The sequence below is a fragment of the Anser anser genome (assembly GCF_964211835.1).
Source record: "Anser anser genome assembly, chromosome: 1".
Taxonomy (NCBI): domain Eukaryota; kingdom Metazoa; phylum Chordata; class Aves; order Anseriformes; family Anatidae; genus Anser; species Anser anser.
In genome coordinates this window covers 1,872,938-1,897,909 of record NC_139720.1, presented here as the reverse complement: position 1 = coordinate 1,897,909, position 24,972 = coordinate 1,872,938, and the positions used below count along the sequence as shown (strand labels likewise).

Genomic DNA, 24,972 nt, shown 5'->3' with positions numbered 1-24,972 from the left:
CTCTTTTACATTGATATTCCTGCCCCACTTCATCCTTTAATATTAATACTCCAGTCTGTGTTACATTTATTAAGTTGTAGTCTTGATTATGTATTAAGACTTTAAGCTTTCTTTATGTCCCAGATGTAATTCATGCATTAAAATACTGGCAGATTAACCCATTATTCTCCTTAAAGCTCTGTTATGAATATCCCCTGCCATTCCTCCCTATCTTGGGTTTCCAGGATCTGCGGTTATGAGTGTTCCTGGGTCTTCTCCATCCTGGTGCACAGTCTTCCTCACTCAGCGTACAAATGGGGTCTCATGAGTTCTTCTCATGAGTTCTTCAAATCTTCTTGTGAGCTGGGCTCTATAGTTGGCCAGCAGCCTGCGGATGCTCGCCCTATAACTGAGGAAGCCAGGCCCCATGTGGTAACACCATCCACACAGCCACGTGTGTGTTCCCAGTGTCCCCCTGAAACTTGCCTAGAGGGTGGGAGACCCACCAGATCCTTGGGCCTTCTGCTTTTGCTCCCAGAACCATTTCCGATGCCCTTTATTCTTCAGTGCTCTGCAGGGCCTGAAAACTAATCAATAGCCAAGGCCCCTTTGTCCAGACTGTGGCAGGTGTGGTAATACAAGCACAAATTTGACTTTACCAGACTAATTAAAAGCCCTAGAGCTCTTGATACAGATAGAGTCATTGAAGAGCTACTCAGGGTACCAACCTGAGGGTCCCACCTCCCTCCAGCGGCTGCATGAGGACTTAGGTGAACCCCTATGGCAGCACAGCTCTCCGGCCTGCTGAGCAGTGGGGCCACCTCAAGCAAGAGGAGAGGAAAGGCCGGGTGTAGGCCTCTGTCCTGTGCTGGACAAGAGGTGCCCTGGCCACTTGGAGCACAAAGAGCCATCGTCTGAGTTGTTTTTGGCCTAAAAGGGTGTCCTGATGTGTCCTGAGCACTTCTCATGAGTCCAAGGTGGCCAAGGAGAAGCCAGCCAGACCTTCCAGCCACAGGTGGAAATCTCCGCCCAGACACTTTGGAGGCTTTGTGAGATGCACTGCCTGAGAACGAATGCTCGTTACAGCCATGAGAACAAGCTGCTGCTTCCACACCAAGACAGGACAGGGTTTTTGGGGGGAGTAGACTCAGGAGTGCAGCAAATAATTGCGGGCAGGATCATCTAGACACAAGACGCAGCAGGGAAGGGATAAAAACACAGTTGGAACTCTCAGGTTGAGGCTCCCAGCTACTTCAGATGTATCATCCCATCAAATATTGAGCACCGAAGCCCAGGAGGTGGGAAACCTTTTAGCAGAGGTAGCAACCTACGCCATGCTTTGGAAATGCATTAGCCCTTTGATGCGTCTTCCCTGCTGCTTCCAACAGATTGCTCCTTTCGGGGTGCGACATGTTTCTGCAGACGGATTTCATGCTTGCCCAGGGTGACCCAGCTAATTCCCCAGCTCCTCATCTGAGTGGAGACAATGAGCCTGGTGACGACACAGGCTCTTCCCTGGCTCCAGCCCAAATCTTCGCAGGAATTTGTGCCTGGAAGCAGAGCTCCTCGGCTGCTCAAAGGCATCTTTGCGTCACGGCCAGCGCTCGGGACTTATGACTAAGCCTCTGCGTTGCTATGCCTTCGTGGTACCTGGTGTCTTTGCGGTTAAATGAAGCCTGTTCCAGCAACACTTTAATAACAGAACCAAACAGCAGAAGCCATTTCCAGTATTCCACCATTAATTGCCTTTAAACTGCCATTTTACTAGCTTTTTATTTGCCTGGCAAAACACAGAGTGTAAATCTGAGGGAACAAATTTCCATTCGGCTTCTTTCCATTGCCCAGTGCCTGAGCATTTTCTTTCTTTGTCTTGTTTTTAAATCCTGTTCCTTCTTGACCCTTTCAGCCATCATTTTCTTTCCCTGGGTGTAGACGGCCTTGAAAAGCATCATCTCTCTGACCCCAGCCTCTGAAGGGAGATCAGACCCGCTCACATGGCCAAGTCTCACTAAAAAAAAACCTTCTAGCATGCAGGACGAAGTCTGTTCAGCCTGTCACAGATAGAGCACCTACTGTGAGATAAGATCAAGGTCAAAAACATATTCACTGGATGAGTAGGCAAGCCTTAGACCAGCTATTTTTCTGCCTACCAGTACATATCATGAGCTTAGCTCTTTCTGAATCCACCTGAGCTCCTTTCAGGCCCAGAGCCACCAGACAAGAAGCATCTCACAGGTTAAAGCTAGCAGAAGAAATGAGAGTTGGACACAGGCAGATGGGGGAAGCACAAGAAAAAACAGAAAGGTCTCTCTTTGACACAGGAGCCCCTCTGGACAAATAAATTCAGGTGCTAAGAGGACTATTAGAGCTAATTGGGAAATCACTAACTAGTGTCAGGTTCCTTCAGGCTCAGGCAGTGCTCAGGAATAAGCTTTAGCCCATCCTCTCGGGCACAGGTGTATAAATCCCTGGCCAGATGGGTCTGTACCTAGTTCAAAGCAATCTGAAAAATGCCAGGCACTTGAAGGTATCCTGGGCTCTTGAGATTTAACCATTGAACCAAAAGGTTTATTGCCCTCCAAACAAGCAATCTGTCCTGGTAAACAGAAATTCTAGTTAGCTGTGTTTTTTATGGCCCATTTATTTCCTCAGCCAGAACTTCATATTGATTGTGTCAATAAATAGTTACTAGTAAATAAAGATCATGCGTGAGATGTTCGTGCCTGATCGTGCAGGCAGGGCTTGAGGAGCATGGACTTTACCTCCTCCAGACGCGACCGGCAGAGCCATGAAGGAGCACGTGGCCTGCTTTCAAATGCTCCTCTTACTCCAAAACATAAAAGGTGCCCAGGCTTGGGGAGGGGTTTGAGGAAGCACTCCCCAGGGAAGCTGAATTTTTGATATCTGGGGATGAAGAGGTGATGGGTCTTGCAGGCTGACCTGCTGGCAAGGACAGCACCGTCCCACCCACGTATCTCTGGGATGTTTGCTTGTCACTGTGATCACTGAATTGTCCATTAGCCACGGAGAGGATGAGTAATGGGAGAGGTGATGATGAAGCTGTTTGACATACAGATCTGGTGGCTGTTTTTTTTGCCTTTTTTTTTTTTAATAAACATGCTTCCTTTCAATAACCTACTGTAAATTAATTCCAAGTAGATAATGTCACTTGTTCATCTCCTGATCTGCTTAAGCAGCCAACTCACTCTCCTCCAAGAGAGCCGAGCCCTGTGCAATCAGTGTCTCTCAAGTGGGGTTAAATCCAATTACACCTCACACCCAGGTTCTGAAAACTGCAGTCAAAATCATCAGATTAGAAAAACAGACTAGCAGAAGTGGGCCTTGGGGGAAAAAAAAAAAAAAAAAAAAAAAAAGACAGCTTAAGTAACTTTCAGTTTGCTGTTGAAACAGTGAGACCCCAGAGAAAGAGACCCTAATGCTGGAGGTGATATTGATGTCCCATGCTGAGCTAAGCAGCAAAGTGGTTTGAGGACCTCCAAGGTGCAGTGCTATGGTAGAGCACCTCTGTCCTTCATTGCCCACATGTTTGGGCTGGATGAGGCTCTGTTTTCTGGCTCTGGACTCCCCAGGTGGGAGATCTCCAAACTGCAACTGTGAGCAGCCCCGTGCTCGGAGCCACTCTCACTGAGCAGGGCGGTCATTCACCAAACTGAATTTCACTGCTGGATTTCTGCTCTGCTCCACTGGCTGGGGCTGAAACTGGGCTGCGACCCAGTGCCCAGGACTGTGGGCATCCCATGAAGGAACTCACACAACGTGATGCTGCCTGCTAATGCCTCTACCCCTATTTTCAACTGCAGCCATCACCACCTCAATTTTCTTGCCCCAGGACTACTCATTAACTGCCACGTGTCTCAATTTCCTGAGCTGTAATTATAAAAAGGTCAACTTGCAAGTTGCACACATGTGGGTTGCAAGTTTGCAAAGAATAGGTGCTAAACCCCAGCCTCGTGTCTCAGTGCTAGTTTTAGGGTGGCTCCTGATCTCTGACCGTGGCCAGGTGCCGCCTGGGCTCTTACTATTGAGTTTCTATCCTGGTGACTGTCCTCAGCCACTGCCTTGCTAACACAGAAATTCATTTTGCTCCTCTTCGGCAGGGTGCAGCAGGCCTCGATGGGAGGAATGGAAACAAGGGAGCCAAAGGTGACAGAGGTCTTCAGGGACAGAAGGGGAAAGCAGTGAGTAGCAGGGAAGGACGCGGTTAGTTTGGAAGGCAAAAAGAGGCTCCGTCGCTTTCTGACACCCAAGTTCATTTCTTCTCCCACATTCCTCATTATTGCAGTCAGATTCTTGCTTAGGATGAGTCTTTCCAAAAGAAAGATGAAATGGCTGCCTGAACCTTCTAGACAAGTCTCTAATGCACATCCTGGACCAAATTTGGGGAGGTGACCATCTCTAACCACCAGTAGTCCATTTCTATAGTGGTAGAGCTTACCTTTATGTTATTCCCATGTTATTCACCATGAGATTTCCTCTGTTACTTGAGAGAGTTGGGGTTGTTTAGCCTGGAGAAGAGAAGGCTTCAGGGAGACTATATTGCAGTGTTTCAGTATATAAAGGGGGCTTGTTAGAAAGACAAAGACATTTTACTAGGTTTTAAACCTAGGTTTACTAGGTTTTAAACCTAGGTTACAAAGGTTTTAAACTGAAAGAAGGCTATATTGGATATAAGAAAGAAGTTTTCTTCACTGAGGGTGGTGAGGCACTGGAACAGGTTGCCCAGAGAAATTGTGTGTGCCCCGTTATTGGAAGTGTTCAAAGTCAGCTTGGTTTTGAGCAACCTGATCTAGTGAAGGGGAGTTGGTCCAGGTGATCTTTAAAGGTCTCTTCCAATCCAAACTGTTCTGTGATTCTACAATTCTATGATTTGCAAATTTTCTAGGATCCCCCAGTGGTTAAAAGGACAATACAGATGCAAGTCGATGCTATCATCAGAGCTGCATTCTTAACCTGTCAGGCTACGTATGATATGGTTTTTGTTTTGTTTTGTTTTCATGTAGGGAGAGAAAGGTGATCCTGGGATTGCTGGTGACATCGGGCGGAAAGGAACAAAGGTAGGGGAAGGGTGAGACCCTGTGAAATCTCTGTTCTTGGAGATACTCAGAAGCTGTCTGGATATGGTCTTGGACAACCATCTCTAGGTGATCCTAGAGCAGGGTCTAGCAGACCCTAGACCCTAAGCAGAGTGGTTAGACCAGATGACCTCCAGAGGTCCTTCCAGCCTTGACCACTGTCATTCTGTGAAATAAAGGTTGGGACAAGCAGAGCAGAGAGCTAAGGCTGCAGGCTGGAGTGGGGCCGATGAGTAAGGATGCTTTGGGTAAGGGAAGCTATTGCAGCACTACACTGGGACTAATCCTGTGCACACGCAACGTTCATCCTGTCTGCCTTCCCCTTGATTTAACATCATTGCCCATGATCTGCTTTCTCCCCAGGGCTTACATGGGCTCCCAGGACGCACTGGCACACCAGGAGCCAAGGGCACCAAGGTGAGCTGAGCCCAGCTTTCCCTCCTGCTCTGTCTGCCCCATTTCCAGCAGTGTTTCCAACACATCCCCAGGGTAACATCATGCTTGAAGAAGCCACCCTAACTCAGGCAGAAGAAGACCCTCTCGACAGGCTGCAGCACAGAGAGATGTGGGCACAGTCTGGGGACTGTCAGAATTGATCCCCAATTTTGGACAATCTGGGGTTAAAAAAAGGAAAACAGACCCTTCCTCATGAACCCCTGCCCAAATCCTCTCCTGGTCTGTGGCTTAGCAACTGCCTGGGCTTGATGCACAATTACTGCCAGGCACATCGCCCTGATTGTCAGCACTGCTGGTCCTTCCTCTATAAACAGGGATAATGGCCCTTAATGGTCTGTTTATGAAGGGTTTTGAAAAGCTTGATAAGAAGCAAGGGAGCGCTTGATATCTGAGCCAATGGGCTATGTTGTTATTATTGTTGTTTTTGTTATTGTTGTCCTTCATCTGCCTTGGCCTTTTGGGTAAATTAAGTACTACTCAGTGAATTGCCCACCTACTTTCACGTGGGTGGGCTTGAAGTCGGGGCAGCCTAAAGTCTATATTGGTCTGAAGTAGGAATCTACCTGTATTTAGGCTTTCTGTTACCAGGAGTGTCATCGTGTCCATGTCCTCCACAGCACCACTTACTCATCTTGACATTTTGAAGTCAGTTTTCCCCATATTTTAGGCACTGTGTGTACTTACAGCCCATTCACTGCTTTTGCATCCACAGGGAGAAATTGGCAGTCCTGGAAAACCAGGAACCCCAGGATCAGATGGGCCACCTGGACCAAAGGTGAATATTTAAATTGCACATCTGCCTGCAAATAGGGAGTTTCCTAAAAGCTTTGCAGATGATGGGAATTCACCTTGGCAATGTGCTTATTTTTGTTGGAGAAAAAAAAAAAAATCCAGGACTATTCTGAACCTGTTCCTAGAAGCCAGCATATATCTGGGTGGAGATGCTTGGACATCTGGGGGTGGGGAACTCTTCTCTTGCCTCTGCGAGACTCAGCCCAATTCATCCACCCAGCCCTGAAGCTCCTCATGCAGTACTGCACGTACCAAGCACTGGGGCTTTTTAACAAGATTTCTTTCAGTCTCCTTGAGTCAGTGCACAGGCTGAGAGACCCTGATGGGTTGCACTCAGTAAATAACATTGTAATATGAAGAAAAACAGGTTTGTTCAACAAATGCAACCATGCCAAATCTGCATTGGCCATGATTTTATCTTGGCTCCCAACAGGGCGAACAAGGAGCGTCAGGTGACGATGGTGCCACGGGGATTCCTGGGGAGAAAGGAGAAAAGGTTAGTGCTCGCCACACTGCATTGAGCTGCCATTTTTAAAAGAATAAATCGCACATCCATCAGGTCGAGTTAACAAAATTATACACTTTATGCATCATAGGTACCCTTTCCAGCGGGCAAATGTCAACTGTCTGGAGCATTGAGGCTGGGACTGCAGGTGGAAAGGGCAGGAGAAGGAGGTCTCCTTAAATTCACCCTCTGCTAATGCATGAAACATCAAGGCTTATTGCACTTTCCAGCCCCTTCTTGCATTCAGCTCCACCATTTGGTCCAAAAGTTTTTTGCTTCTATCGATAACTGTTGTGGTCCCCACTCCCTGATGGTTATTTGTGTCAAATACTGCGAGTCCTTCTCTTGCCAAACACCCCTGGCTCAGTGAGTTTCTGAGCTGCAAATGGTTGGAGGCTGGGAGATTATTTCTGGGGAAATATCACTTCCTTCCTTTCCTGTTCTCCTCTCCCAAAAACATCTGCTTCTTTAAGAACAGAGAAGGTGTTTCGCTTTGGAGACCAAGATGTGGATGAGAAGCAGAAGGAAAAGAGAGAAAATATTGCATCCAGGGGAGATGGACAGCCTCTTATTTTTACCTACATTAGAAATTCACCTTTAGCTGAGTCTTGCAGGCATCTCCTCCTGCTGTGTTTTAATGGGAGACTTTCCTGTTCACTGCAGCTCCAGGAGAAAGCCCAATGGTGCAGATGACTAGGAAACTTACAGGCCACCTCTTGGTGACTCCCTTTTTCCTCCTCAGGAATCATTGGCTTTTCTGGGGCTACAGACTAAAGGACTCTGCTTATATGTGCAAGGGGAGTTGGGCTTTAGAAGTTTGGGGGTATCATGCTGGAGATGTCCATGTCACCAAACAGGGAGGTGCTTCTGGAAGAGAAATGTTGGAGAGCAAAAACTTAATCTCAGCCATCCTACTGATGCTCTGCCCATGCGAGCAGACAAAGGAGAATGTCCAGGGTCTCCCTTTACTGCCAGTGTCCATGGAAATATCTGGGTGATACTTGACTGGCCAATTTCTAATAGCACACCACCTGTGCTTGATAAAAGCTCTGAACCACTCTCTCTTGCTGATTCTCAGGGGGCCAAGGGAGTTCCTGGCTTGGGAGGCTTCAAAGGACAAATGGGGTGGCCTGGAAAGACTGGAGCTGCTGGACCAGATGGACCTCAAGGGCCCCAGGGCAAACCAGGGCCACAGGTGAGCAACAAGCGTCATTAGCATGCTGTTAACCCTAATGAGGTCTGGTGTGAGGATGGCTTGATTGATAAACTCTAATATGCTGTCTTCTAGGAGATCTAGTTTTCTCCTTACCATTGTAGCTATATCATACATCCATCAATAAAGAAAAATCCTCTCCTCCCACTTCCGTGTAGTCAGGTCTGGATCTCCCACATGGGCAAACATGACCATGGTCCCTCTGCTCTCTAGAAAACCCTATACCAGAGCTAGTGGGGCTGTCCTAGCAAGGATTCACTGACAGACACCCTCCTCCAAGAGCAAGATGCTCTAGACCTCATGGATTTACCTTCTGTGGGGAGCTCTGGTAGAAGTCCCTTCCCCAGCTGCCCTCCAGGTGGTTGCACCTCACATCCTCATGTGACACAGCACCCCAGAAGTGTCCCCCCCATGCCACCGTGCATGCACACATGCCCCCCCTTACCCAGTTTTCAGTGGGGTCTTGGTCAACATACTTCATCTCTCAGTGTATTTATCACCAGAGATATTTTTTTTCCTTTCCTCTCTCCTTTTCCTATCTGCAGCATAAGTTGTGACCTCTGAATGAAGAAAGGAAGGCTGATAATTTCACGTTAGCAGGGCATCGAGTGCACCCCTCCTGTTGCTAATTATCTAGGGAGCAGGATGCCAAAGTTTCGGAAGGAGCTGGTGGCTTTCAAACCCCATTTGTGGCCTACGCTTAATAGGTGTCTTTGCATGCAAGACATGCTGGGCACCTTTTGAAATGTAACAAAAAGACTTGGAAATGAGACATGCTAATACTGTTTATAAGCAGGAACATGCTGCCCCCAGATTCTATGGTAATGAAGAGTGTCTTGCTGCTGCCAACACAATGCAAGAGGGACGACACTAGAGATTAATGTTAATCACCCACCCTTAGACAGCATCCATTAAGTAACGAAGAACTTTTCAACTGAAAGAGTACTGGAAATGAAAATACTCTTCTCAGCTGTGCTGGTGGGACTGGCTGAGTTTCAGGCTTGCACAGGAGAATGCAAAAATTAACACGAAAGAGCTGGGAATAAAAGAAAAGCTGAAGTTGGGTAACTACCTGAAAGACCAACTGCGTCCCACCAGACATCTCAGGGACAGCCCTGTTTTAACTCCTGCAAGGCTGGCAGATATTTGGCAGATATTGGTTGAGTGATGTATCCTTATAAAAGTAAGCATGAGGACTTAATCCACATGTGTCTGTGTATTAGTATGCAGACACCATGTGCATGCACATCCATGTGTTTGTAAAATACTCGAGTTTGCTGCCAGATGGGAAGTAGATCATGCTGCTGCTTGGAAAGGAGGAAAGGAGGCAGAAACCCTGGCAGGATTTTCCTCTGTTATGCCCTGATGAATTTTTTTAGCCAAATAATGCGTCTCTGATGGTCAGTGAGTGGTCTTTGCCAAGTTAAGAGCACATTTAAAGGATGGAGAATGGAGCTGCTGTGTAGCTGCATCTGACTTTACAGGTCTGTGCTGGTAAAGATACACCAGTGAAAATTGCTTTTGCTGTCAGGGAGAGAATTTGGGACAGCTCAGACCCAATTTGGTGTGAACTTCCAGATTCATTTGAATCTGGACCTCACTAGATCAGGTCTCCTGGGCCCAACCAAAGGTCTCCCTGCCTTGCAGGGGCTTCAGAGTCAGGTGGTGTAAAGGCATCTATGTAGGTTTTGTCAATTATTAACCTAATTTTCACCCTACACAGAGAAAGAGCAACGCATTTTGGGAAAGTCTCTACCCACAGGGTGGGCAAGGTGTAGGACCCCCTCTCCAGAACACTAAAACAGGGACTGGATCCAGGCTTAGACCGTAGCAGCAGTACTCTTCTTCTTTTCCTTGCTCCCCAGGCTCTACCTGGCAATGAAAAATGTATCAAAAGAATCATAGCCAAAAGTACAAGCTCCCCTCATGTATGTTTAAAAGGCTGGAAGTTTTTATGTTAGCATTTACAAGTGGTGAATGCTCAGAAAGCCATGTGTGAGATAATAAATGGCTTTTGTCTGGACACTGATTAAAGAGGGACTGTGAGATGCCGCTTTCTACACCCACACTGCTACTTGTCTCTTCCCCAAATTAAAAGAGAAAGTCCCAAGGTTTGAACCGCAGCGAGGCCACCCCCATTTCTGATGTGGGAGGGCGTTATCTTAGACTGCAAGCCCTTCTCCTCCCGCTGAGACTCCCTTTCTTAAATTAGTGCCAAGACAGAGATCTGGAGAGAGAAAACTGCCTTCTGCCCCACAGCACCCGTCCTTTCTGCAGGGTGGGACCGTAGGAAGCTCCCTGTGGTTGCCCAGATGGGGCAGATCCCAGGGCTCCGACCCCTCACATCTGCTCAGAGAGCATCTGAGATCCAGAGTGCTCTGAGTATCTCCTACCAATGCCCAGCTTGGGCTGTAGGGGGAAAACCCCAAGCTGTATTGCGTGGGATCTCCATAGGTTGCTCAGGCACCACTAACTGAGCTCTCCTCATCCTCTCCAGGGCCCACGAGGAAGAAGAGGGAGACCTCCGCTCTGCCTCAGAGGGCCCCCTGGCATGGATGGGCAAAAAGGAGAAGCGGTCAGTATGGGGGTGCGCCTGCTGTCCTGGTGAGACCCCACCACCACCCTACGGCAGCGCAGGGCTCCACATTAGGGCTGGGTGAACCCTGGCTGCCCTAGGTGGGGTTTCTTGGCCCTCCAAATTTTGCAACAGCAAGAGCACAGAGAGCATTTTACCCCCAAGTGCCAGGCACCAGACATGAGCAGTGCCTACATCCTCTGCTTGGGACAACTGCTGTGAGCCCACTGGGTTGTTTTATATTAGGCTTCTTTGGGAAAACATCATATGTTGGGCCATATATCCTCAGCTGTGCTTGGTAGACCAGGAGTAAAACAATACTCAGTGCAGTACTTCGGTACAGAGGGGTAATGCTCAGCCTTTCATTGCTCATCAGAGAATACAATCAAGAGCTTAATTTCAAGATAACCTGCAACCCATGTCCCAGATCAGTCCCTACATGCATTGGGCCCTACCAACACCGAGTCACAACATTTTTGCATCAGGAGGTGACATTGCTTTACCTCCATGTGTCAGTGAAGGATAATGTGATGTCTCCCCAGTCTCCAACATCTGTAAGCAACCGGGGAATGAGAAAAATGGCCATCAAGGCTTTAATTTAGGTCACTCCTCCCGTGCTCCTTTTCCTTTAATATTTTTATGTATATGTAATCAACAAATCCAGTTCTCACCAGATCTGAGCAGAAAATTTTTCTTTTCAGAAAGCCCTGTTGGCAAAACTCAGCATCTCCCTAGTGCTGGGACTGCAAACCTGGCTCACATCTTCTGCGTGGTCTGGTTGGGGTTCCCAGAGGTTCTCTGGAGGCCAGATCCTCTCCATACCTCCACCTCAGCCTTTTTGGTCCCTTACATATTCCAAAGAAACCGACCTTAAACCGTAGCTGTTAACACCCTTAGAGCCCTGCTGCCTTGTGCATATATAAGTTAGAGCAGTCACACAGCTCTTCAAACTCAGTGGGAAATCAAAAAACAGCCCCAAAAAGCTGGGAACCTGCACCCAGCCCTTTGAGACACAATTTTGTTCTTGTTTCCCCGCACACGGATGAGACCGTTCCTTCCAGCTTAGCGAGCTACCCACTGATATCCCTTAAATTTATGGGAAAACATGTGAGCATTTTTCTCCATCTCCATTTCTAGAGCATCCTCTCCTCTCTAAGGTGCACTTATTCTTGGAGCATTTAATGGTCAATCTACTGAGCTTTTGTAATGACTTAAGTGTTTTTAACAGGGTGAAAATGGTCCTGCTGGCCAGAAGGGAGAAAAGGGAGATCCTGGTCTTTCTGTGAGTACTTTAGTCCAAGATGACATCCTATTACACAGGCCTGAATAGAGAAAATAGGACAAACTGCCCCTAAGAGGTGTAAGGGAGGAGGGAAATGGTGAGAAACAAATTCATGCAGAGAATATCCAGGAAATGAGAGTGTTGGCCATTACCCAGAGACGTCAGACAAGCACGAGCTGGGGCAAGAGCAATGCTGGGCAGTCCAATGCCAAGGCCAAGCAATGACCAAGAGCTTAGGGCACAAAATTTTTCACCCCTACAAGGTGGAGAGCACCCAGAGCTTAGGGCACAAAATTTTTCACCCCTACAAGGTGGAGAGCACATGAAGTTGCAGTAGGGTGCAAAATGGAAGATTCTCAGCTGAGAGTGGTGGTTGGTTAGCCCAAGGACATGGGGTAGACTCAAAACCCATGAGACCGGATGTCTCACTGTGTGAGGATTAGTGTTAGCTAGAAAAGAAACGGAGAAGAACAAAATGAGGTGCAGTTACATCTCAGCTAAACCTCATGCTACAGCCCATTTGTCGGTCTACGGTGTGATTTCAGCAGCCCCTTCGCATGGATGCAGATGGGTTGATGAAACTTGTCAGAGGCCAAGGACATCTGGGGGACCATGGCTCCAGGGACAGTGCCGAAAAGGTGCTGGTACTCACTGTAAAGCCAGCCTGGGCCTGAGGTGTCCCACGGTCCTCGTGGCTGGAGATGTCTGTTCCTCAGGGAAAGAAAGAAACCATCGCTGGTGACAGGATGGCCACAAATCTGCAAAGGGAATCATTTTCCCAATAAGTCACAAAACTTGAACCAAGGTCCCTATGACACCAACATCTTGGTCAAACCAAAGCGGAGTTGGTTTCACTTGCTGGCCCAGAGACCAGCTCTGGTGGGGCGAGGGGACATAAAGCAGAGGGAGATGGATCCCGGGTAGAAAATCTCCGCTAACCTCTATTTTTCCCCCTGCGGCATAGGACGAAGAGGTGAAGGAGGTGGTCAGGAGCGAGATGAGAGGCAGATGCGGTAAGTTGACTGGCGAACCGCACTCAGGGCCATGGCTCTGACATCTGCCGGTGACTAAATTGGAGCAATTTGAGCACCAGCACATGCTCACCCGGCAGAGCAAATATCACCCCATTAGCAGCCAGCGGAGACATGTCACCTCGCCAAGCTTGGAGACGAGCGTGGGTTTCTGGGCCCTGGGGTCTCCGCTGTAGCCCTGACCTCGTGCTCAAACTCTTAATATTTTTTTCCTTCGAACCCTCTGTCTTCCCATTTCTTCCCCGGTGGTTTTGTCAGTAAAGGTTTCCTCACCGGTCACCTCCATTTCCCCACTGATCGGTGAAAGACACTGGGTCACGAGGGGAAGTTTGGAGCTGCGTTTTGCCAAATAACAACCTTTTAATTCCCGTCTACTTCGTGGTGCTTCTTGACACACAGACCTCTCTTCTGCAGCAGTGAATAACTGCCAAGCAGGGCCATGGCAGTAACAAAAAAAAAAAAAAAAAAAAAAAGGAAAAACACATTTGGGGATATTTTTACCCCAGAATCCCCACATCACAAGGTTTTAGGGTTTTGTGGTCTTGCTTTCCTTGCCCAGCTTCCTGAGCACCACTTGTGCCCCACTCCCTGGAGCCTTCCTGTGGCCAAAGAGGGTTTGGGTTTGTCCCCTTGCACTTGCCAACATAATTAAGATGGACTCACATTTGTTTCTGCCTAGAGATATTAGGAGGCGTTTTAATGCCTTTAAGGGGTAAAAAATGAAAAATAATCCATGAAAACATGTGCTACCTATAAAAATAATGATTTCATTGGAAGAATAAACTTTCCATAGGGAAGGAAGAAGTAGAGAATAAACTTTTGCCCTGTCTTGTGTTTACAGATTGTGGAGGTGAGTTGGGAAGGATGCTCATGGAAAGGGGTAAGGCTACTACTACACACACAGAAATGAATGTGAATGTGCAGTGGAGTAAAGGATGTTCTCCCTACCCCAAACAGTCTGAAACTGAGTGAAAAGATGTTAAGAATAAGTGTGTTTTGTTTTGGTTTGGTTTGGTTTTTTTTCTGAGATTCAGCATGGAAAATGACCCCTGGATCACCGAATGCTTTTTAGACCCTGGCTCCTAGGGGGACTTTTTTTGAGGGGAAGATGAAAAAACAGGGTTAAGAGAGACACCAAGAAGTCTCCTGCTTCCACCCTGTACTGCAGGACAAAATCAAAGCTACTCTTGACAAATATTCCCAACACCCAGATTTAAAAGCTGCAGCCACAGGAGCTCCTCTCCATACCCATGAAACAGATCCTGTTATTCCATCATCCCAAACCCTTAACACAAAAAGCTTCAATGCCTGCACTGTGGGTGTCTATGTGTCATTTAAGCTCCCACTATGGGCACCTAATATTTATGGTCCATGGAACATGGAGGGCAAATCTGATGGTGCTGAAGTAGACCCATTTGGTCAAGGGCTCAACCTCTGTGCTGGATTAAAGGACAGTTAGAGGAGTTTGCTTTCCAGGTGTGCAGTGCAGTGCCCGAGGTGATGCACCCCACCCCAGGTAAGGGGTGGATGTGTCTTACACTCTCTATGTTGGATCCCATCTCCATGGGATGTTGTCGGGCTTCCTGATGCGAGGACATTGCTGACTCGCATGGCACCAAACCCTCTTGTCTGCAGCCACCACAGTTAGTCTTTTCCTACCTTGAAGCTGTATTTAATGTTTTAAACAGGAATAACCAAAGGAGGAACTTGAGAGCAGCAACTCACCTCTAAAATGAACTCATGTTCTTCAGGAATGGATTTGCTTTATTTTTTTTAAGCCTTCATAGCACATTTTTTCATAGTATATGAAAGCAGAGCATTTCACAAAGCAGAGACTTTCTAAAGAGAGAAATAGGTTGAGAAGCAAATAGCTGGGATACTTGGCAGCATCCTTGCTCTGGACATAAAGAGACAGTACAATCACAGACACACGGCGTAGCTGGGAACTCCCTTGGCATGGGACATTACACCAGACACAATATAGCTTTTTCTGGGCTCTGTTTCCCCTCCTGCTCTGTATTTAGAAAACAAATCTGTCAGGGTAGAGAGCATCTCTCCCTGGTGTCTCTCCAAGGCCCCGTACCTGAGATCCTGCCCTTGCACTGGCCTCCACTTGCTTCCGCAATGTCCATGAATCACAGCAAATGAATCCTGCACAGTGAATGCTCTCGGACACAGAAGACTTCATGTTTCTATAAAAGACAGCCCTTGCTGAAGTGCTTTGCATTCATGACTCAGGTTCTACCCAAGGGATTTGCCTGTTATCCAGCTGGTCAGTCCTTCAGCCAGGAGCACATGGTCCTCTCTCCCCCACTCCTGTTCAGAGCATCATTTAGATGTAGCACTACATTTACAAAGGAAAGCAGAGCTGCATCAAAACCACAATGGACATGCCACGGAATGTTAATCTGGGATGGATTCAATCTGCTGGTCCAAATCACTTCAAAACATGTTTCTGGGTTTGCACATCCAGGCTCCACCAGATCTGCCATCCTGTAACCATAAACACTGTACATACATAAAGCCAAAACTCATAAAATATCTGCCTCGCTAACGTGCCTGCCAGCCCAGTCCTGGTCAAGGTCCCAGCTATCCCATATGGCACTAGGTGTCAGACAGACCCTGTCTGAAGGGTGATGGAGCCACAGCCCCACTGGAATCCAGATATACAGATGAGGTTGCAATATTTTACCATTTTTTTCCTTAGTTGGTCTTATCTGAGAAGGCTGCAATGCTCAGCACATCAGAGGATCCACCCCATAGAGATGCGACAGGTCCCACAGAATTTAATTATACAGGGGACTTTGATCACAGCTCCATCCTAAGCATCACTGCAAATGTGTCCATGCAGTGCCCATGGCAATCCCAAGGAGTCGCACCACATTGGCTGGGAACTGCTTCCTTTAAAACCAGCTTCTGGTCTGCATAAATTTAGTATATCCTTCTGACTTTGATGAGAAGACAATAGACAGTGTGATCTGCCCCTAAGTGCTTGTCTTTCTCAAGAGTACATGTGGTTTGGGAATGGTTTCCTACCTCGACCACAAGCCCATGGTCTGGAGGTTACGGCCAACAAAACATGGCATTGTGTTGAACTATTTTTCCAAGCACGGGGGGCTTAGCTGTAAAACCATGGTGCCAGATTTCATCCTCACTGACCCGGCAATTAAATCCACAGGCCTGGAAGCAGCTGAAATCAGCAGGCGGCTCCAAGGGTATTTTGAGGAACAGGAATACCCCGGAAGGGATGGTGAGAACCAGGAAGAAATGCTCAACAAAACCCAGAGCATGACCACGTTGGCAACATCATCGGAGACTTTTATGAACCCTTCACTTGTTGCAGGTAGGTGCAGCTGCCTGGATGCATGCTGTTGGTCTTTTCTACCATAGAAAATAATTCTTTCACCTCTCTTAGAGCACACCATGAACCCTGTGCTAAATCTCTATCACTGACAGTGGGCAGAAAGGAAGCAGGAAAGGGATTTCCAGCAAGGGCTCCTACACGAGATCCCCTGTGCTGGACAGGGCTGATCTGTGGCTCGAAGACAAGGTGATCCAATGCTCCTACAAAGGGCAGTGGGTGAGGGAAAAGCCAAATGCACGTGGCCCCAGTGATGACTGCCACTTTTGAAAGGACACATTCCTAAATGCTGGAAGGAGGCAGCCGAAGTTTTCAGGCTGATTTTGTCCCACTCACGTCCTCTGCAACTTCTAGTAAAGCTTCCTGCCAGCCAGAAATTACATCTCTGAGACCAAAGACTTGAGCTGTTATAGACTATTTCTGCCCAGGGCCTCGTGAACCATTTAATGGGTAAAATTTCTGATTACAGCTAAGGGGAAAACAACCAGCTCTATTTGTCTCTCTTTGTGTTGCCCAAGAGAGAGGGGGAGACAGAACAGCCAGGGTCCTTCTCTGCAGATGCATGCAGTCCTGGTCTGCCTGTACATGAACACCAGTGGGTCTGTGGCATCTCCTCATCTACCTCTACACCAGGCTAATGGACAAGGCAAGAGAATGGTCCGAGCATGGCCTGGGATTGGCCACAATTTTAGGAATTATCAGTCTCCCCAGTAGGATCTGAAGCAGTGCTGGGCAACTGAGATGTAGCTACCATTTGGGGAGGATGAAGGCTGCTCAGCTGTAGAGGGGTGACCCATGTGCTTCTACTTGTCCATGGGCTGGAGGGAGGTTATGGCTGTTCTGCAGGCACAACCGATGGGGTGGCTCCTCAGGAGGCTCCAGGACCCCCTTGGGATTCACTGTGACGGTGTCCTGGTGGAGAAGCTCAGGAGATGAGTCTGATGGACACAGGGAAATCCATTAGTGCTTGGTTGAGAATGGCCTACTGTCCAGGAAGAGGACAGGATGGGGCAGTTTAGCTGCATTTCCAATCATCCCACCTTTCTTCCGACCGTGAACCACTGGAGTGAGTCTCTGGGGGACTTCTTGGCCCAGTACCATGCAGACCTGATGACCTGATATAGTCCCTTCGGCACATAGGAACTACCAGTCGGATATCCTCCTTCTTCCATCCCTCATGGGTGGCTTTTCAGGGCCTGCCTGTGCCCTGATGGATTTGACCAGAAGCCATTGATACCATGAGCTTGAGGGGTTTCTGGCTACCTCTGCCCTGAATTTAGACAGCAACCTGGAAATTATCTTCACCCAATAGGACTCCTGTGAGCTGTCTTTCCCCACGTCCACCTAATTTTCAAACTCACACCACAGACATCCATGGACCTTTTGATCTCATCTTCAGCTCTTGGATTTGAGCCTTGATTTGTGGGAGACAGAGTGAAAGCTTGGTGCAGAAGGGCTGGTGGGCAGGAGTAGGGGACTTGGGGCTTGCTTATGGAGCTCTCAGAGTCCAAACACACTGCAGGAAAGGGCAGGACTCAAAACGAGGGAGAGTTCAGTCTCATTCCTTGAAATTCAGCAAATCAGAAATTAAGATGTTTACACCACGACTGCTCAGATTTTGTCACGAGGAGGAGGAGGTTGGGTAGCATGGATGGATGGCCATTGTCAATCCAATATGGGTAGGGGATGGCACCAGTGCTTCAGCTCAGAGAAATAGGTATTTGCAAGGCCAGAAACATCTCAGCAGAAAGGAGCCATCTGAAATGCAATGTCCCGTGCCCCTGCAGCAGCCTTGCACAAGCTCTGGTCCCCCAGCAGCTGCGGAGCTTTCTGCAGGCTGGTCATGCAGCAGCCAAGTGGATGACCAACAAGAAAGCTGGCCAGCCAGCTCACCAGCTGGCCAGCCAAAACATCAGTGGGCCAATCAGCTCTGCTACTTTGGAAAATATTAAAAAATAATAATAATAAAAATCACATTGCACTTTTTTAACATACAAGACCCCTGATGTTACATCATTTCAAACCTCAAAACAAGTGGTAGCCTGTACAGGCCAGTGACTGCAGTTTAGATATGTTCACCTTTATTACACTATGGCACTTTCCCTGAGCTTTGGGATGCGTTTTAAGTCAAACCCATTGACAATGACCCCAACTTTTCGCCCATATAATCTGCTCAGGACCAAACAAACCCCCAAATCCAGCTGAGCCTGAAGCCAGCCTCCAACCATCGCCGCCTTCCTCCTGCCCATCCCTCAAACTCTCACCTAACGTCTGCGTAGCACTGCGAAGACGTCATCCATCTGGGTTTAAACTCACTTTATATCAAGGCAGCATTCGGGATCTGGGCGGTTTCAGATCGATGGAGCGTACCACGCGTTATCGAATCACAGCTGCCGCCGTCGCCAGCCGACAATCCCATTAAAGCCTGGGTCTGAGGCAGGAGGGCTCATAAATCGCTCGGCTAAGTGATGAGTGCGGATAGGCGCTCGAAATGTTAACAGGATTCTGCAGTCGGAGGGTTATTACCGCCAGATTACAATCGCTCCTGGCTTTTCAAAGCTCCCAGATTTACAAAACTCCGGCCTGACATTTATCTCCTGCAAACAACCTCAAATACTTCCATTTTCTCTGACTAACACCCAACCTTTTTGACTGAGTTGTTTAACACCATTAAGAATTTTATTGCCGCCGGTTCCTCCCCCTGCCTCACCAGTCGCTCCGTGACATTTATTAAGAGAACTTGTTAGCCATAGGAAAGCCATGCAAGGCTCCAATGATCAATATTTAAATGATGGCTAATTTGTTTGCGTGCCCTCATTACGTGTAATTTCCATTTGCTTCTCCAGCAGCTTCCAGCGTGCAGCAGATAACGGGGCCCTCTCTGCACAAGCGCCGAGAAGCCCACAGTCAATTACCAGGTGAAATACACTGAATTAAGTGACATTTAGCGAAGTCAGCTCCCTAAATGCTTTCTGGCCTTGAGATCAAGGGGATGCGGGGCTGAAAGTGTTACAGGTTCCAGCATGTAGTGGCTCAAATCTCAGATTTGAGCTTGGCTTAAGGCAGCTGCATTTATCCCCACCCCAAAAAACCACGGTGAGATTCCCCTGTGCAATGTCCCCTAATACAACCATCACTACAAAGACCCCCACCCCAAGAACTGGGGGTTCATTTCCCCCTTGCAAAGCTCAGAGACCACTGTGATGGGCAGTCAGTGCTGTGGAACAACACGGAGCTTTGTGCCCATCCCACTATTGGGAACCCACTGCCAAATGCCCACACCGCTGGTCCTTGCTGCCCCCTTTCCTCCCCCAGCCCCATTTTTTGGGAGAAGGTGCCAACCAAAGGGCAGGGGCAGCTTTTGCACCATCCCCATACATTTGCCCAAGGTGGAACCAGGGTGGCTTTTGCCCACCCGGGTCTCACACGTGAGTGGTGTTGGGGTTTCCCTGCAGCCCCCTGCCTGCAGCCGATGGACGAGGGCTCCTGCCGGCACTACGCCCTGCGCTGGTATTTCCACCCCGCGGCGAATTCCTGCCGACCCTTCGTCTTCGGGGGGTGCCGAGGGAACAGCAACCGCTTTGAAAGCAAGAGGGAGTGCGAGCGGAGGTGCAAAACCTCAGCAGGTGAGGCAGCCCTTGGCTCTCCAACCCTCCTCTTCCTCAGGAGGAAGCCCGAAAACCCATTTGTGATCCATCCACCTCCATCGCCCGGTGGTGCCCCACCAGGACCAGGCAGGAGGGCTCCAAGCCCCAGCAGGACAAAGGCAGCTCTGCTTTCTTTGATAAGCTGGGATGATAAAGGGATGCTGATGATTTGGAGCAGAAGGGGGAGGAAGGGGAAGAGGCCAGATGCAAAGGGGACAAGGGTGGATCTGTGGGTGATGAAGAGGGTCCAGATAGTTTGCTGGGTCTTGATAGTTTGCATGCCTCGAGCTCGTCACCCCATGCCTTCTGCAGGAACCCGATCCTCAGACTGCTCCATCCAAGTGCTTCTCTGGCCTCTCCAGCCACCAAGGGCTTGGGACTGAGTTTGAAGCTGGTGGAGCTGCCTCGATCTAGCCCAGCTTGCAAGCAGTCCCAAACACCCCTGCATGAGCTTCTTGTTTCACCAGGGGTTCAATGGGCAAAACTGACTCCTGGAAGACCAGTTGGGCTGCTGTTGCGTGATGTAGGCTCTGGAGGGTTGGTTTTCCTGGTTCTTCCTACTCTCCAGGCACATGGCAGCTTGCCACAGGGGAAATGGGCTCCTGCTGGCCCTGGCAGTAATGCAAACACCACTGCTGCCGAGCAGGGCATGAGCTGAAACACTTTCCTAGAAAGACATCCCTCTGTCAGCCTTTTCTCTGCGGGGAAGAAACCCCCCTGGGCAGCAGGAGAAATGTATTAGCTCTCCACAATAAATTAAAAAAATACTGGTGAGGTTTACCTGCTCTGTCTTCAAAGGCATTTTACAAAGAAAAGGCAATTAAAGGTGGGGATGTATGAGTTCAGGTTCCTTTTGGAGTTTTCAGGTGGTCCATATTTGATTGGTTGGTTTTTAGACTGGCATCTGCTGTACTTAAAATCAAGACCATTGCACACGGTGTTATCATCCAGTTGAAACTTCCTGATAAGGAAGGGGTTTTGCAGAGCCTGAGCTTCCCATTCTGTGAGGAAGAGGGCAGTGCAAATATTTGTTGCTCTAAGCCCAGTTTAGGACAGCCAATGCCGTCCCAGAGAGCTGAAGTGTTCCTTGGGGAGCACAGGTATGTATTGACCAGCCAGGACGGGGAGATTGGCTGCCCCGGTGCAGCTCCACATCTGCACCCCCCTCTCTGGGGCGAAGCAGCCACTGTGGAGTGGGAGTCATCCAAAATTAGGCCAGGTCCATGTGTCCTCCACATGCCCATTTCTTCTTGCTGGCCCTAGAGAGTGTCCAGAGCTGGCCCGTATCGGGATAGTTGCTTTATGGGTACCTGACATGTCATGACATGACCAGGCAGAGACAAACGCATGGTGTTAGGGCCTCCTGAGCCAGTCCAGACGTGGGAGGTCCAAGAAGAAGCCCAAGTTACAGCCAGCCTCCAACATCCCCTTTGTTTCCTCTTTCCTTTCAAAAACCAGACCGAGGGAGGTGATCCGCTGCAATCCACGCCTAAATCAAAGAGAAACAGAGCTGCAAGAAGTGTCTTCAGGACTTCTTGGAGACTGGACAAGCAAGACAACCCATTTAGCATGAAGAAGCAACAGAGGTTGGGAAAAAAAAAATCAAAAACTAATTATGAGCAGGAAACAAAGCGATATGAGGAGAGCGAAGCACCTGATTGCTCCGGAAAGCTTCGTCTGGAGGCTCATGACTGCACTGCTCTCCTCAGAAGACTACTGTGCAAAACCAGACAATGCCCACCCCCGAGTTTATTTTTGTAAAATAAAAGTGTGTTAATGCTGCTGTGTATCATCCAAGCTCATAATTCACGTGGAACCAGTAACCTTTTAAGAAAGGCTGTTGGGAAGCTGGGGGTTTCCATTGCACCGTGTTGTGGGCAGGCTGAGCCCCATCCTGGTGGCATAAAATATTTCAGCTTAGCCTTGACCTCCCCAGGGCCTTTACTGAGTCCCAGATTTTATGACAAGAAAAAAAAAAATGGGGTTTGAAACCAGGCCTGGCTTCTCCCTGCAAAATGCCAGCCCCAAGACTTCAAGGTGTGTGGAGGTCCATCAGGTGGGAGGGTAAAACTCGAGGGTTGGTGGCCACATGGATCCTGCTGAGAGGGGTCCTGGCTAAAAACATCGCCTCCAAGTGCACTCATGGGACAGCACATCAGCCCCTGGAAGGGTTTCTGCAGCTCCAACAGCACAAATTTTCCTCCCAGGTCTTCAAATATTCAGAATTTGCCAGAGAAACAGCAGAAGTGAAAGGTTGTGACTTCCCCACAGGTGAGAAAATTGCTGTTGTGTCGCAACCAGGCGGGAAATGTGGGGTCTGAACACGACGCCTCTCATCACATCGTGTCTGCAGGGGTCGTGCTGGGAATCGCCTTTCTTCCCCCAAACAGCCTTGGTGGGAACGTTGTGGTTAAATGAGGGTTTGTGGTGGAGCAGGGCTGGAAGCGATGGCTAGGAAATTATCGGTTCATTTTATTAAAAGTTTGGATGCACAGTTTGGTAAGACTGAGATCAGGTTTTCCTGGCTGAGCAGGGTTGCCTCAGTGCTACCCTGTATAGGCAGTATGGTGTACAGGCAGAAGTACAGGCAGGAGCAGGATTCCCATTGCCCACAATGTCCCATGCTCCAAGGAGGGGTCAGCAGAGCTCTGTGGGTTTTTCATTCCCTCTAAATGAAAAAAAATAAAATTAAAAAAAAAAAAAAAAAAAGGAAATTGGTAAACGTTGGAAATGATACAGGTGCCATTTTCAGCCTCTCCTCTCGAAAGGATGGTTAGCATCAAAATGCACTTTGGCAAGCAAAAACATTCAGGTGCTGCTTCACAGCAAGAAAAATACTCCCTCAGAAAAGAAAAAAATATTCCAGGCTGAGCAAAACGCTGGCTGCAGGCTCACCTCCACCCCCACCCCTACCCCCAAAAAAAAATAAACAAAACAAAACAAAAAAAGTCTTTCTGTGCTTCCAGGTGAGGCCATGGCATCGAGAAACAGAAATTTCTAATCAAGAATGAGACCTAACAGAGTGCATGACCCCCAGGTTCATCCATGACCCTCGTATGAAAATCTCTCTTTAGGAGGGACTTTGCCGGGGGATCAAGTTGTTGAACTCCCACACTTTTGCAGAGCAAACAACTTTTCAGAGCTTTAAAAGAGCTGGGAAAAAGGGACTCAGCCATAGGAAGGGCTAGGGATGCATCCCCAGAAAGGTTCAAGCCACGTCAACCTGAGCTGGGACATCTCTGGTTGCAACCTCCCCATGCCCCAAATGAGACTTCCTGATGCAAACCAGTCCGTGGCTGGACTGGTGCAAAAATATCCATGTGGGCACATGGGGACCCACTGTAAACACAGTTAAAATGAACATTTTTACAGTTTCTCATTCCTGCCTCTTCCTACTGAGCCCACACATGGCTGTGCCATCTCTGGTGGCATGGGATGTGTCCCCATGCTAGCCTCCTTTGGGTCCCTGCCTCCTTTGGGTCCCTGCCTCCTTTGGGTCCCTGCCTCTTTTGGGTCCCCAAATCCCCCCTGGACATCTCCTCTGCCCCTGCCCTATCCCTGCCCTCCCTGTGTGCTGCAATGTGGGGTTTCCACCAGGAGCTTCTCCCCAATTCATGGTGCCCTGCCCGGGACTACTGCCACCTACAGCTCATTAATAACTCCAGGTGGCGTTTCTTTACCAAAAACAAGATCAGGAAGTCTTCCTCCATCCCATCGCCGCCCCCTCAGGGACCCCAGCCCCACATTTCCTTGTCCACCTCCAGCTATCAACTTTATTAGGGCAGCAGAGATGAGGATGGTGCATCTCTGCAGGCCAGCGAGGCACCTGGCAGGCATGCTAAGTTGACATGAAGTCTGAGGAGATGACAAGCAAGAGTAATTGCCTGAAGATAATTTTTATGGCTGTGAATCAGCAGCACAGTGAGTTCTGGAGGCAGCCGGAGGTGAGCAAGTGGACCTGGAAGCACGGACCATGGTCCTGGGACCCACCTGAGAACACGAGGAATTTTTCTTTCGGCCTCATTATTTCCAGGACACTGAAGGAATGGGATAACATGTTCATTTTTCCTTTTAAGCTCACTGCCAACACTTTAAATAGGGCTTCACCTCCCCACGTGGGGAATTTCTTGGCAGCTTTGGGCTCCAAGCTTGGCCAAGAGTGCCCCAAAGCCAAGTTTGGGGAGCAGATTTGGCCACCTGGTTTCGTGGTTAAGCCGTAGCTGAAGGAGAGGTGCAGAGCCTCTGCAGCGTGATTTGGCCCAGGACACTTCACCATAAACCATGCCCACAAGGGCAGCCAAAGCAGCAGCTCACGGGGGAGCTGGGGGACTTAATTCAGGATTGCAAAGCACTTGGAAGACTTGTCAAGTGGGAAGCGACACTGCAGGCGAGTGTACAGGATCCAGCTGTTCAGTCCTCTGCTAGGTGTATTAAATGCAGCTTGAATTTCCCATCAGAGCTCTGGGAGCTTGGGCATAATGGGAAATTGATAACTCGATTTTTTTTTAATACGTCTAACCTTAAATGTTCATTATTGATTTGCCATCTGAACCGTTTTGGCAGGGCCAAAATATTACCGGAACGCATCCTTGGTGTTTCCTTGGAAATGTCACGTCACTCTAATTGAGTTTCTTGAAATGATTTGATTGCAGGGTAGGGGAGACTTTTAGGGCCGAGCGGTTTGCTGGGAGCCGGCTGCTTTCCAGGTGCAGGGAGCTGAGGCTGCTCCAAGCGGGGCGAAGCCAGAAGATTCCTGAACATCACACGCTGGAGAAAAGCCATGAAAAAGCGAGGAGCGTGGCTACAAGCCCCAGGCATAGAAGGAGAGGCACACACTGGGGCTCTAATGCACGTAAAACCAGCTTCAAAAATCCTTAGTTTTGCAAAGAGGAGGGGGACTTCAGGGCACGGGTGACCCCAAAGCCCCGTTCACATGGATCCTGCAGAGCTGAGCATGTGGGACTGTATATATGGCTGTGTGCCTATAACTGAAGCCCCTTATATTTGGGATTTCAGCGCTGCCTTGCACATCTGGCCA

At 48.6% G+C, this 24,972-nt stretch overlaps 1 protein-coding gene across 1 annotated transcript in view; it reads left to right on the top strand.

Annotated features, from left to right (window-relative positions):
* The window catches only part of LOC310879930 (uncharacterized protein), a 112,639-nt gene extending 90,923 nt beyond the window's left edge, over nucleotides 1-21,716 (top strand). Inside the window, exons 77-90 of the mRNA XM_083794990.1 lie at nucleotides 4,098-4,178; nucleotides 5,001-5,054; nucleotides 5,436-5,489; nucleotides 6,241-6,303; nucleotides 6,754-6,816; nucleotides 7,904-8,020; nucleotides 10,536-10,613; nucleotides 11,842-11,895; nucleotides 12,860-12,908; nucleotides 13,768-13,806; nucleotides 16,105-16,269; nucleotides 19,134-19,205; nucleotides 19,743-19,913; nucleotides 21,393-21,716. Coding sequence (XP_083651116.1) covers nucleotides 4,098-4,178; nucleotides 5,001-5,054; nucleotides 5,436-5,489; nucleotides 6,241-6,303; nucleotides 6,754-6,816; nucleotides 7,904-8,020; nucleotides 10,536-10,613; nucleotides 11,842-11,895; nucleotides 12,860-12,908; nucleotides 13,768-13,806; nucleotides 16,105-16,269; nucleotides 19,134-19,205; nucleotides 19,743-19,913; nucleotides 21,393-21,406 — 1,074 coding nt within the window. The 3' untranslated portion in view covers nucleotides 21,407-21,716. The remainder of the gene's footprint in view (nucleotides 1-4,097; nucleotides 4,179-5,000; nucleotides 5,055-5,435; nucleotides 5,490-6,240; nucleotides 6,304-6,753; nucleotides 6,817-7,903; nucleotides 8,021-10,535; nucleotides 10,614-11,841; nucleotides 11,896-12,859; nucleotides 12,909-13,767; nucleotides 13,807-16,104; nucleotides 16,270-19,133; nucleotides 19,206-19,742; nucleotides 19,914-21,392) is intronic.
* Nucleotides 21,717-24,972: the final 3,256 nt, after the last annotated feature.